The sequence below is a fragment of the Centrocercus urophasianus genome, unplaced genomic scaffold (assembly GCF_019232065.1).
Source record: "Centrocercus urophasianus isolate 14NV4802_14NV808 unplaced genomic scaffold, USGS_Curo_1.0 seq_18, whole genome shotgun sequence".
In the NCBI taxonomy this organism is placed as follows: domain Eukaryota; kingdom Metazoa; phylum Chordata; class Aves; order Galliformes; family Phasianidae; genus Centrocercus; species Centrocercus urophasianus.
Genome location: NW_024884733.1, coordinates 7,789,172 through 7,803,212, shown reverse-complemented (window position 1 = coordinate 7,803,212; position 14,041 = coordinate 7,789,172). Strand labels below are relative to the sequence as shown.

Sequence of the window (14,041 nt, the reverse complement as noted above, 5' to 3'; positions counted from 1 at the left end):
GCAGATGACTATGTTTTCTTGGCACCTTTTGTATAAAATAACAGATAACCTATCTGCAATATTACAGACATTCAAATCTGTTCCAAATCCACCTCAAAACAACTGGCTTCTGTAGTGTATCTCTGTGACCTCCTCCTGTCCCATTACCTAGCCATTTGCTACTGCTGAGGTATGCTGGCATTTCAATCCCTTGAAACTAGACAGGAAAAAAAAAAATCCAAATGCAAAGGACCTCCGAAAACAAAACCAACACAATCACTCCCCCTCATAAGAAATCATACATGACAGACAAAGAGAAGAAAACGTGACTTTATACAAGCAAAGTTTAGAGCATGGTACAGCTGAGTTCTGAAATTTCCTGAATCAATGCAGTAATCCTACATCTTTCATAAAAAGTTAATTTAAAACTCATGAACTAATGCATTTCACCATCCTCAAAAGGTCTTCCTGTTATGATTTCATTCTAGTATTTCTAGTGCAAAAACTACTCGCTACCATCTCAAGTGACATTAAAACATCATGGTTTGAAAATGTCAATTAAGTAACAGGCAAAGATTTTCCCTTGAGTTCATGAGTCTGGAAGCCTTTCTTATGGCAAATGCTGCAAACATAATGAATCATTCTTTACATATTATCTATTCATAGCACCAATTTCATGACTAGGCAAGACATTTCAACTCAAACATTGTTTCCTAAGTGCAGTTCTTAATTACTCCTTTTTAGTACTGAAATAAATAAAAATTGATCACTAATACATTGAAATTAGCCATACCTCATTAAATTCATTATATGAATTAGTGGATATATTACTGTATACTTTCATGGAGTAGGAATATTATTCCTACCATTAACTCACTCTTGACAGTAACGGGTAGAAAAGCCAACAGGCTGAAAAATCTTTTATACTCCTATGATCAGTAGCTGACTAAATGTGTGTGCATATTTACATGTGTGTCATATATAAATAATATTACATGTTATATGGAAGGGGTACATAAATATCCATACCAGATGGTGTTGTATGGTTTTTGAAATGAATTTCCTGCAATACAGACTTGTAAAGCATTATTTTTCTAATGTATCATCGTGATTACACGTGTTTTATTGTTATAATTTCTTACTTTTTATTTTAGGATCATCAAACCATTTTAAGAGCATGGGCTGTTAAAGACTTTGCCCCGAACTGCCCTTTGTATGTCCAAATACTGAAACCTGAGAATAAATTCCACATCAAGTTTGCAGGTAAGTGTGAGAATTCAGCCATTTGAATCGCTTGTTTGTATTTGGCAGCTTGTTTCATGAATGCATAATCAAAGGGAGATTCCCTAAGTGTATTTACTAGTTAGAAGCTCATTAAAAGCTTAACATTTTCAAGTACTATGGGATAATATATCCTCTCAATAGTAAAATAACATTTCTGTATCAGGCTCTTATAAATAAGCATTTGAAGGATACTCATTTCATATAGCACAGTGTTACTTGATATATCATACATTGTTACTTCTCAATTATAAATTCGGGTAAGTTTTATCCATGTCTTTAAATCATTTCTGACTTTTATAGCATACTGTTACCAAGGGATATATGAAAAGACCTACTTAGAAAAGGTCAAAATTCATTCGAGAAAAAAAAATCTTTACACTGGGATGCTTTTCTCTAGCTCATATGAAAAAGTATTTTTTTTTTTCTTTCAAATATTTTGGAAAGAGAAATGTAATTTAGTTCTGTATCCAGTGAAATTCATATATTGGAAAATAAAAAATGCAAAATGATGTAAGAAATCCAGATAAAACCTCTCTCATAAGAATTGATTACTAGCTCTAAATTCAGAAACTTTCTCAGCACTGTGTAGGTGGAAATCTATGTCTCTCTGTCACATACACGTATATCCACACACACACATATACTTATGTGCAAAATATATGAATACTCTTTACAACAACAATTCATTTTACTTCTCTCTGGAAAAGTAGCACCATGAAGCAGGAGAAAAGCTTTCCTTTTCAACTGTAATTTTGAAAATTCAGTTTTCTTGAAGGATACTCTAAGCAAGAAGGGACTGCTGATTCATACAAAATTCAAAAAAACTAAATGGACAAATATTAGTCTCCTTCATCATCCCAAGAACGTGATGAAGAAGTAAATTTCAGTACAGAACGAATCCAGAGAAACAGCTAAAGGCTGAAATTTTAAAAGCTACCGCATTTGCCAGAAGGTTGGAAAAAGAGGAAAAAGCATAAATAGCAGTCTGAAAGTTATGAAAGTATAATCTTAAACTATGAGATAGCGCAGCAGGGAATAAAAGTCATGCTGTGACTGGAATGATGATGCTTTTTCATCTCCCCTTTAGAACCACGTAGCACAAACAATCTCTTCCCTCTACTCTCTCTACTCATGGCCACTTCTCTTTATTAGTAACTGTTAATTTATTGCTACTAGTTGTATTTTTAAGAGTTTCATTATTCTGAATCCCTGAATGTCTCTGTAGGGGCAGTGTATACTGTGTATACAATGCTCTGAAATCAATGCTTCCTATTTTGTGATGTTGGCCACAATGTCAGAGGTTGATGTTGGTGGTAGGCAGTAGAGGTTGAACCTTCTTGTCAATATTCCGTAATATTTTGTTGCCAGGTGATAGATGACAGCAGAGGGGCAGTCTGACAGAACTGTGTCCAAAGTGAAAGTTCTTATGAAGCAAAGGTGTGTCACTAAATTCCTCCATATCAACAAACAAACCGACCAAAAAAGCACCCATTGGCATTTACTGACATTTGCTGAACATTTCCAGAGACCAAACAGTGGATGTGAGTACAGAGAGGCAGCAGGTGGTGCATTTCACTAAAGGCAGCAGTAACAGTGGGTCATCTTCTCTAGTGTGCGTTCTCATGGGCGTAGCATGCAGGCACTTGTTCACCACTGTTGGAAATGCACAGTTAATGATTGAAAAAGTGTTTTGTAGCTGAGAATTTGCTCTATCAAATTGATTTATTGTGTTCTTTGTATCTGTTATCATTTCTACAGAAATAAACAGGAAGCATTACTTTCAGAGTGACCTACGTGTAACTAGATCTCCAAAACAGAGGGTTTTTCCCCCTCGTGTGTCTTAAGTCACACTAAGTTTGTCCTAAGAACAAAGCAAAATGAGCAAATTGGAAACAACCCAAAACCAAAACATTTTAATATTTCCCTCCTTCCAGCTTAATCAATCTTTTATCTCACTGTCTTCATTTATATTCCTTACTTCTTGAAGGTCTTGAGAAAACCTTATGTATTCTCCACCACATTATCCTCCTCTAATATTGATTGTCAAATTATTGAATTGTAGGGCTGAATATTTATAGAGCACCTTACTTCTCCAAATTATTTTGAATGGATCACTGCATCCATTTCCACACATGCTTGTTGCAAATAGCATTATTTATTTATGTCTTACAGTTTCACCATGCAACAGTTTATAGCAGAGAATTACAAGCATTTCTACAAGATTTAATTTATCTTACTGATTACACCAGAAATTTTTAATGCAGTTTTAAATTTGGTCAGGTTACCAGCACAGCATAAACATCATCATTAGATGCTGACCTATCACAAATATTTGCCCACTAATGCTTACAATCATTAGAATAATGTTTGCAGACTTTTTCCTAGGACGACTTCACTGTGATTGCTAATTTTGTTCAATTCTGCTTTGATCTGATATATATGCCCAGTGGAGGCTACAAACTATACTCCTGTCCAGGGTCTTTACAAATAAAATTTGTTGTAACTATATGCAACAATTTTTTAAGTGCTTTTCCTATTATGATTTGGAACTGTTTTATTACCGCCTTAATGCAAAAGGCTTCTTTTGAATTTGATATTCCTTTAAAAATGACTCCTTTCTTCTAGAGGTTTCCCAAACCAATACTGTGCATTTTTATGAACATAAAATACTCAGTATTTCTTCTTCCTTTACTTTTCCATTTTTTATTGTGTGTTTTTGCATACAAGTTTAGAGGCAACAATTCTCAAAAAAAGTCACTGAACTTAAGAAAAAAACCCACAGATTTCAGAAAAGTTCTCCTGACACATTTTATTTTTAACTAAATTGAAAATTTCTAAAACACTACAGCATCTCAGCATCATACTTTAGCCACTAAACCTACACAGCATAAGATAGTACTGAAATTTAGATCTTAAGTTAATTCTCCTGAAGAAAGTCTGCAGGATGCTGTTCTGTCTTAAGCTTTAGAAACAGTATAAACGACAAGTCATTGTTAATTTCTGTGTAGTAGGCAATATTTTGTCTTTTTTTTTTCTCCTGTTTAATGAGAGTACAAGAACTTACAATCACAGTGAGGGAATAGAGATACTTTGCACTGAATAATATGGCTTGTCAGAAAAGGAATGTTTTCACTCTGTGTCAGAGACAGACCCTTGCATCTTCTATTTTCCTCTATTTTTTACAGTCAGCAACTCTAACAGTCATTAGATGGGCAAGGAAACACTATCACCATTTATAACAATCTTTTGCCTGGAGTTTAAATGCTGTAATTACTTAGTCATGTCTCTCACTGCATCAAAAGAGGGGTGAGGGAGGCAACTGTTTCCCTCTATTTTGCCTTCATGAGACCCGAGTACTGTGTTGAGACCTGGAGCCCCCTATACAAGAAAGATATAGAACTGCTGGAGCAGATCCAGAGGAGGCCACTAAGATGATCAGAGCACTGGAGCACCTATCCTATGAAGAAAGGTTGAGGTTGAGTTGGGCTTGTTTAGTTTGCAGAAGAGAAAGCTCTGGAGAGACCTCACTGCAGCCTTCCAGTACTTTAAGAATGCTTATAAACAAGACTGAGGCAGAATTTTTACACGGGCAAATAGTTTTAGGAAAGGGGAAATGGCTTGAAACTAAATGAGAGGATATTTAAATTAGAGGCTAGAAGGTAACTCTTTACTCAGAGGGTAGTGAGACTCTGGAACAGGTTGCCCAGGAAGTATGTGCCCCATTCCTGGAGGTGTTCAAGGCCAAGTTGGATGGGGCACAAGGCAGCCTGGTCTGGTGGGTGGCAACCAGCCCACAGTAGGGGGGTTAGAACTAGATGATCTTTAACATCCCTTCCAACACAAGCCATTTTTATAATTCTGTGCTTTCCAATATACAAATACCTTCATATAACTCATCTTTCTTTCAGTAATATTCTATTTTACTTCACTTGCAGTTGCCGATGGTTTTATTAGTCCTCCAGCTTTTCCTTTAAACACAGGACTACAAAAGGCTGTGTACCCTTAATATATGCATCTGGCATTTCATTTTAGCACAAACATGAAATAAAGTGAAAGTTATCTACAGTAGAACAGTAAATTTATTCAATTTAGAGACCAGAATAAATTACGTATTTTCTGAGTTTTACTAATAAATTTCATATGCTTGCTAGAAAATAAACATCTCTACCTTGAATGCTCAGAAAACTTATATAATCACAGTTCCAGGAATAGGAACATATTTTGTGATTCTTAATTTACTCAAAATATAGTAATGAATTAGCTCAGATAGGTGAAGTCTGATTTTACATCTTCAGTGGATTATGAGAAGGGAACATACTCCAGATTCGCGGAAATGGATATTGAATACATCTGATGATTAATCTATCCAACCATGGATAAAAAAAAATAGTCTGGAGATAATAGATGGACGTTTTTCTCTATCTAGTATGTTAGTACTCATGTTAACTTATCAAATTAAGAAAAGCCAGGTTTCTCAGAGTAGTTATGTCAGATAGACCTGACACGTTCTTACCACGTGGCTGATGCTATAGACATAAATCAATATTTTGCATATACTTAACCTTCAATATCATTACAGAAGTCTTAACTCACTTCATAGCATTATTACCTCTATTTGTGACAGACTTAACATGTTTTCTACCAAAAAGTATTTTCACAGAAACTACAACTTTGAAAAAAATTAAAAGGCATATTTCTGTAGTATAAATGCAATCCTTCTATTTGGTAAATTGGTTTGACATCCTTAATATTCAATTCAAGATGAACTGCAATTTATTCCTCTGCCATATGGAATGACTGATTTGATGATATTAGTAACCAAAGTCCGAGGACTTGATCAGTTTCCCAGACTACTGGACCATCACCCAGCTTCCTCCCTACTCAGTTTAGAAGAGAAAGCATTAAATATTATACATAACCCTCACCACATGTCAACAATAAGAGTATTGAACATAAATGTAAAGCACAATGACATTATAGACAAGCTATGATCTCTCAAATAATTAGAGAAAAAAGTTCATCTTGACCTAATCTTCATATAACACAAGAACTTAGCTGCAGCCAAAGAGGAGAAACCCATAGTACCACTACTTAAGTTTCAAATTACAACAGAAAAGAAGGAAAAGAACAAAAATAGTATGAAAGATTCATCTTATTAATGTGAAAGTGTAACTTAGGAGGGGAAGGAGAGAGAATCAAACAATTCACATGGTAAGCACCATTTAAAAAAAAAAAAAAAAAAAAAAAAAAGCCAGCACAAATCAATAGGTATACAGAAAGAAGCAGCATTACTGGGAGTTTCAATTTGAAAAACTTGCTATTTCTGTCTTGCACGTCAAGACTTATTATGAAGATAGAAGAAGTTAGTACAAGCTGCATTTTTCTGTGAATTGAAAACATGAATAAGCATCTCTTAAGTTCGGGAACATTCTAACAATAGCAATATATACGTTTCTGGAATAAGACAAGATTAGGTCCAATTACCTTGTATTGGTCCAACCAAGAACAAAACTTGTTCCTAATACAGTGAAGTGTCACAATATGCAATCTTATGCCATAACACTTTGGATTATTATTTTTGAGGCATGCATGCAAGTCAGATAAAAAAGGCAGATGAACCTTAGAAGTTAAATTCAGAATTAAATCAAGTTCCTCCGTTGGGACTTACTGAGCTTAAAGCTGATTCACTATTTATAAATAAGTATTCTACATAGCATTCCCTTTTCTTCCTAAAATGCCGAATAGGAATCAAGAAGGATTGCTCCATTATATAGTCTGGAGATTATGTTTTTATCAGTGAATAAGAACAATACTCCTAATCACGGTAATTAAGAGTGCTAAGAAGCTTTTGTCCACGCTCTCATATTACCTCTAAGAATTTCAAAAGCTTCAAAACACTTCTGAAGTAGGAATTATTTTCATACATTTTTCAGATACACAAATACATGAGTGGCTCACACAAGGTCAAAGTCTACAAGAGAAGTGGAATTTGTCCTATGAGTTCCATGGACATGGTGACCTATGTAAAGATCTTAACACATTGCAAATTCCTTACATGTGTGAGATTAAGGTGGCTAGAGCAGACATCTCTTTACTAGGTGCAATCCTCTGTTTGTGCAATATTATTCATAAAAACCATCCAGAAGGTATAGCCACACATTAGAAAAGATAGAGTATATGAAAGATTTAAGTGAGATATATACTTTTCACACACATTGTGCCATCCATTGTTTACTCCTTTTCATTTGTATATAATCAGGTCAGCAGGTACATTTCTGTTCAAGTACAAGATATGAAATAGAAGATGATGAAATAATTTCTCTGTATATTTTTCTTTGGTCTGTTTTCAAAATTATTAGCTATATTACAACATTTTTCTAAAGAAGAAATGAAAGGAACTTCTTGACAAAATCCTACACAAATTCAAAAATGAATTTCCTGTTCCTTCAATATGAGGAAGTTAATATTCATTTTCAAAGATCTTTGCTACCTTTGTAAAGGTAATGGAATATAGATATTTCATCCAAGTTGTAGACTATGCCTTATCCTCTCAAAATCTTTAGGTTAAATTTCAAATAGATGTATTAGTGGCACATGGTCAACTAAAAAAGCACATTTCTGTCTGAGATCCCTTTTGCAGCAAACAATTGCTATAATTGAAATTTATTTAGGGGAAGAAAAACCTCAATTTGTTCTATATTTGACAGTGTCTTCACAAAACTCAGTCTTTCCCTATGACATTTAAATAGGCCTCGATCTTTAGAAAGATCAAGAATGAATTTCCCCTTTCAGAGGCAGCAGCCATTAGTATTTTCAGGGGCAAATATTAGTCAAATCAACAAAATAAAAGCTACTGAAGTGCAAATATCCCAGAGCTACTGTAAACCAGCATTACATATCTAATTGAGGAGATACTCCTACATTGCAGTACTCTGTGCGTACTATTTTCTGAAAACAGAAATTGCATGGTACAGAACTTACATCTCTGTGCTGTGCTTGATATGTTTATACCAGATCATATTAACTGCCAAAGGTGCAAATTTGTAAACTGAATTATGTTACTAGGCCTACTTGTAACTATCAGTGAAGCAAGATAGTGGAACTTAGATTTACAGGGCCATTGCATCTCTGTCCTGCAGCTGCACCTGAAGTAGGATCTGGATGAAAAATTAACTTCAGTCATGCAACCTGAAAGGCAGCATAGATGGGGTAAATTGTACATAGCTACCCTCCAAGTGAAAGTGAATGCTGAAGATCTGGAGGCAATTTCTCCGTTAACTTCACTATTTTCTTATGCAAATATAGGAATTTATAGTCCTGTTTAATGAAAAGTATTTTTATAAAATGATTCCTATTTTTTTTTTTTTTTCTCTCCACAGATCACGTTGTGTGTGAAGAAGAATTCAAATATGCTATGCTAGCTCTAAACTGTATATGTCCAGCTACCTCTACATTGATCACACTGCTGGTTCATACCTCCAGGGGACAGTAAGTATATATTACCATTAACAAGCAAAAGCACGCTTTGCAGAAGTTACAGCTGAGATTCTGTATAACATGGCTTAACTTGATCGCTGGGCAACTGCTTCAGTTTTAAAAGCAAATTGGTATTTTCAGCTCTTTAAAGACATCAAGATATTTTAATTAAGGTATGATAATTTCAAAAGATTTCCTTCTCATGCTCCAAATATTGAATTTCTTGCATAGTGTTATCAGTTCCACAATAGAAAGTGTTCACTGCCTTTTGTTTTTTTTGCTAACATACAAACTATTATGTGCGATTTGGAGCAAGGACATCAAGAAGCAAGCAAATACACGTACAAGGAGATGGTTTTTAACATAACCACCACATATATGTACGGAAAGGAATAGTGAATTATGGTGTCTCTACAGACTGCATAATCACCCTTAGAACTTCTCTATATTTATTAGAAGAATTCTACCAAATCTATTATTCCTAGTATGCTATTGACATGGAACACTAAGGTATGCTTAAGAAAATGCCATGGGCTGAGAGAAGCATTAACAAGTAAATCTGAGTATATCTGTAAAAGTGGAGTACATGCATACAGACTGTATGTACTGTACATTTGATAGCAGTAGAAATGAATGTTTTTTCAAATAACTAGATGTCCAGTAATATCTTGATATTCATAAGCAGAGTTATTTAACCTTCTGTGTGGCACTTGCAGTATTTTCCTGTGCCAAAGATAGGGAACAGCGAAATATAGCTAGAATTTTTGTTACCAGCAACAACAAATATCAAGGCTTTAGTGCCCCTGTTTGAAGTTGCATTTGAAGTCAATCAGTATGCAATAAAATGTTTCCATGCCTCCTGAAAACCATGGTGACATACAATCTCTTTCTGCCCACTTCTCATTTCATGGCATGCATGAACAGAATACAGAGCCATTTAAGATTATTCCATATTATTTTTGTATGAAAGAAGAATAGCATACCTAGCAGATATCAGAGACTTTTCAATAAGCACAAAAACTGACATTATGCAACGTTTTCTACTATGCCTGAGAACATCAGCATTTCTAATTCAGGCATATTGATAATTTAATATAGATTCCCAGCTCTGGTTCAAGTAACTACAGCAGAATGCAAAAGTACTTATTTTTTTTTCCCACTAAGAATTAATTGATGTAATCAAGGTTGTTGAAGTAACTGAAGCAAATTTGAGTTGTCTTCACAAACATAGAAGTTAAAGAAGATCAAGTATTTCAAATGCATTATCTGTGATACAAAATATGTAATTCCCAGAGCGGTGTTTTCTTCTTTTCCTTTTATTTCTTACAACTTTCACCTGGAAATACTGGAATATGTTTCCAAAGATCTAATTTAACTCTGTTGATTCACAAGCTTAGGAACTTTACTGTAGCGTTGGGAGTGTTTGTTCAAATCTATATCATAGATAAGACTTCATTCAGAAAGTAGTTTGATTGATAATTCAGAACTTCAAAATAAAAAAATTTCTCCCTGCTACTCAAATAAACGAGCAGATGTTCCCACACATAGTGAGCTCTCATAGTGATTAAGCTTTATCAAGGTCCCTTTCCTAGAGTTCTTTCTGATCCAGCTCTCTCCGTCACTTGAAGCATGAAGCAGACAGCTTCTCCCATCTTTTAGATCCACTAGGAGCTGGCATTCACAGCCACCTGTAGCTGTAGTCACTGCTGAGGGAGGTCCTCTAAGCTTTCAGCCACAGCAATGCTCCCAGCTGCCAGATACTAACTTGTCCCTTTTGCAAAGCTTTTTGGAAGAATGATGCTTCCGAAAGCCATCATAAGCGATGCTTATCAGAGAACTACAGAAAGCTTAAACACTGAAAAATCCTACCAGACTCAAATATTAACTCAAAAGTATTAATGCAGCTGTTTGTACTCCTATAAATCAAGTACCAGCTAATTTATGTACAATTACACACTGGGATCTACTTCCTATACTTACTAAGTAGTGTGACACTTAATAACATAAGCTTCATGATTATCAGGAAAGAACTAAGTACATGGAAATTACTGCAAATTGAAAGCAATAAATAGCAGCAGAACACAGAAAAATAATTACTCTGTACTATCCTAATTAGAATGATAAAACAATAAACAGTAAAGAAGAAACATGCATAAATTAAATAAATTAAAGCATATTTACCAGTATAAATCTGTGAGTAGGTTGGGGAAAATGTGCATTTCCCAAGCAATTTTGACCAGACCAACTTTATATTAAGACTAAGAAGTTTGCTGCTGCTTATGCCATCTAGCTTTAGTAATATTCACAGTGGCCAAGCTAGTTGCAATTCATCTTATTTTCATAGAAGGTGTTTGTAGAACTCAGATTATGAGGCACAACATTTCTATCTTTATTTTTATTTATAATTTTATTGTTGATTACTATTAATCTTAACATTTACCTTTAAACACTTCCAATCTATTAATAGAACTCTAACAGTTTATAATACAATACAAAGTTCTGGAAAAAAGTAGCATTTTTGACCTGAACTTCATGTGATCGTTACAGAACGGCACCATGGGAAGCTTTTCGACAACTAACTGGAACCAGACAGACTCTGAACAGGTAAGAATTCCAGTTTGGGGCGGGAGAGGGGTGCTAAAATTCAATATGGAACAATTTTCTTCTGTAATTAGGTTTCGAATTCTGCTATTCTATATATAATGCACTGTTTTTTAATACCGTTGCAATAAAAATGTTTACTTTATATTCATTAACCTTGGAACAAAATGTTTCTGTGCTGAGGGTGAGGAAAAATAAAATCTCAAGAAAAACAAATTATGTCATGATACTGAAAAAGTAGAAATGAATACTAACAAGTCACAGTATCTAGAGATCTTAGCTCCAAAAGGCAAAATGCAGAGCATATTTGTCACTTGTTTGTTCTGATAAAGATACATATAATTCCACTGTACTAGCAAAGCCCACATAGATGGAAACTTGGTCAGTAAGGGGTTCACAGAGGCCCATAGTCTGCAAGTTTTTGTGTTAGCAAGGTTTGGAACATTTCCATTAACAATGCATTTGGATAAGGAACGTTAGCTGCACTTAGTAAAGGACCCTTAAAACGATTAATAATTTCTTTCCTTGCACTAGAAAAGAGGATAGTATACAAGGCACAGTAACTAAAAACATCTTCTGGGTAAATACTAAAGACAACAAACATGAGCAAATGCAGAGAAAAATCTTTCTTACAGATAAAGTGACATAAATCAAATGAGTCCTGCCTACATAAGTTATTTTCAATTATTCTTTACCACTTCAAACAGGAACCAGACAATCTGCGAAGAGACTGTCTTTATGAATAGAATGAGCATGCTGTTGGTTTCACCTGTCATCTTTCAATTACAGTGAATCTACTTCTTGTGGTGTGAATTTAACCTAATTCCACCATGTTTCTCCTGGCATTGAAGTACATAATCCGACTATTACTTAGCAGAAAATGCTCTCTATTTCATAAAAATAATCTTCTTATTTACAGTGTTACCAAGCTTTGATCTCAGATACTTCTTTCAAATTAGCCCATGAGACATTTCCAATAGATGTTTATAATTTCTACTGCTTAGTGATAATGCACTGATTACTAAGAATGGTACATTAAGTTTTAAATTATTCTCTTTATCTGTACATGTTTCAGAGAGAGTCAGCAATCATCAGAACAGTGGCAGAAAATGTATGGCAGATGCTCTGGTAATGAAGTGTTTCACATTAACCTGGAAGAAAGTACTTTTTTTGCTGAGTATGAGGGGAAAAGCTTCACATATGCTTCTTTCCATGCACATAAAAAGTATGTTTATTTTCCTATAAAAGACTGACTTTAAAATTTTGCCTCAAATGTAGCTCTGCATTCAAAAGTGCAATATCAGGCATTACTCTGTTTCTGGATTAAAACATCTGGTCACCAATATACTCAATTGTATATTAGGAAATATATTTCATTCAATTGTAACTTCTGTAAGTTACAGTTGGTCATGTAAAGGCTAATATTGGTTCTTTATAGGCAGCTCAATCTGAGAGAATAGAATATAAAGGATATATAGGATAAGCTTGATAACCATAATGAATCATACCTTAGACACAGATTACATCAGAACACAAATCCTTTTCATTTTTTTTTTTTCAGTGGTTTGATTCAGGAGCCAGCTGGAAATCCAGCATGTTCAGTTTTACGCAAAGCTTTCAATTTTAAGCTGATTCCTGCTATACCCCAGTGATTGTCCAGAATACTTTTTTCCCCACTTAGATTCAATTTTAAGAACATTAATACATCTTCTTTATGTTCCAGATCATGCATCTTTTATTCAGTACTGTTGTGTGAATGGAACTCATCAAAACTTTGAACGTTGATCTTATTTTCATAATTAATAAGAGACCAAAGATTATTTCAGTTTTATTTCCTTATTTTCTCTGACTAATTAAATAGATTTTAGAAGTGAATGGCTGAATATTCTTAAAGTAGTTTCCAGGACATGGAACAATTTAACATGATGAATACATTTTTCATAGAAAGTATCCATTTCTCTGTTAATAATTTCTCAGAAGGGATTAATCATCTGATAGAAAAATTAACTGAGACATCTCTAGTAGAATCTCCAGAGATAAAGAAACACATTGGAATCAGATACCTTGGATTCATCATTTAAAAAAAACTGCTTGATGATCCACTTTAGGAGATAACATTTTTTCAAACATTTGACAACAAAAATTCTGGAAAGATTCTATTTGTACAGTATAAAATATACAGAAGGCTCGTTTTTGACAGTGGAAATTCTAGTATATACAGAACTATAAAAAATGAACCATGCCTCTCCTTTTCTAATTAAGGTTTGGAGTCTGTCTGATTGGTGTTAGAAAGGAAGATAACAAAAACATTTTGCTGAATCCAGGTCCTCGGTATATCATGAGTTCTACAGATATATGCTTTTATATAAATATCACCAAAGAAGAGAATTCTGCTTTCAAGAAGCAAGAAAAACACAGAAAAAGACATGAATCAAAATTATCTTATCATGGAGCATCTAGGTTGCCTGTACACAGTATAATAGCCAGCATGGGTAAGTTAACAGAAAAACATATCTCACAACATGTTCAATTAACAGTGCATTTCAAGCTTTTAAGAATGTATTCCTGTAATTAAAAAATTAAAATAGAGTGCAGAAAGTATATTAAACATTTCCCGTTTTCTTTTCCTAAAAAGGGTATTTTTCCCTTAACTGTATATATATATATATATATATATATATATATATATATGTGTGTGTGT

The 14,041-nt window shown here is 34.1% G+C and overlaps 1 protein-coding gene across 6 annotated transcripts in view; it reads left to right on the top strand.

Annotated features, from left to right (window-relative positions):
* Nucleotides 1-14,041, top strand: part of KCNT2 (potassium sodium-activated channel subfamily T member 2) — a 116,770-nt gene that overhangs the window by 72,257 nt on the left and 30,472 nt on the right. For 5 of the 6 annotated variants that reach the window (XM_042819338.1, XM_042819336.1, XM_042819340.1 and 2 more), the window contains 5 exons: nucleotides 1,134-1,242; nucleotides 8,643-8,751; nucleotides 11,287-11,343; nucleotides 12,416-12,565; nucleotides 13,603-13,832. In XM_042819338.1, the coding sequence (XP_042675272.1) occupies nucleotides 1,134-1,242; nucleotides 8,643-8,751; nucleotides 11,287-11,343; nucleotides 12,416-12,565; nucleotides 13,603-13,832 (655 nt within the window). The remainder of the gene's footprint in view (nucleotides 1-1,133; nucleotides 1,243-8,642; nucleotides 8,752-11,286; nucleotides 11,344-12,415; nucleotides 12,566-13,602; nucleotides 13,833-14,041) is intronic. The other variant, XM_042819339.1, reaches the window with a different exon arrangement.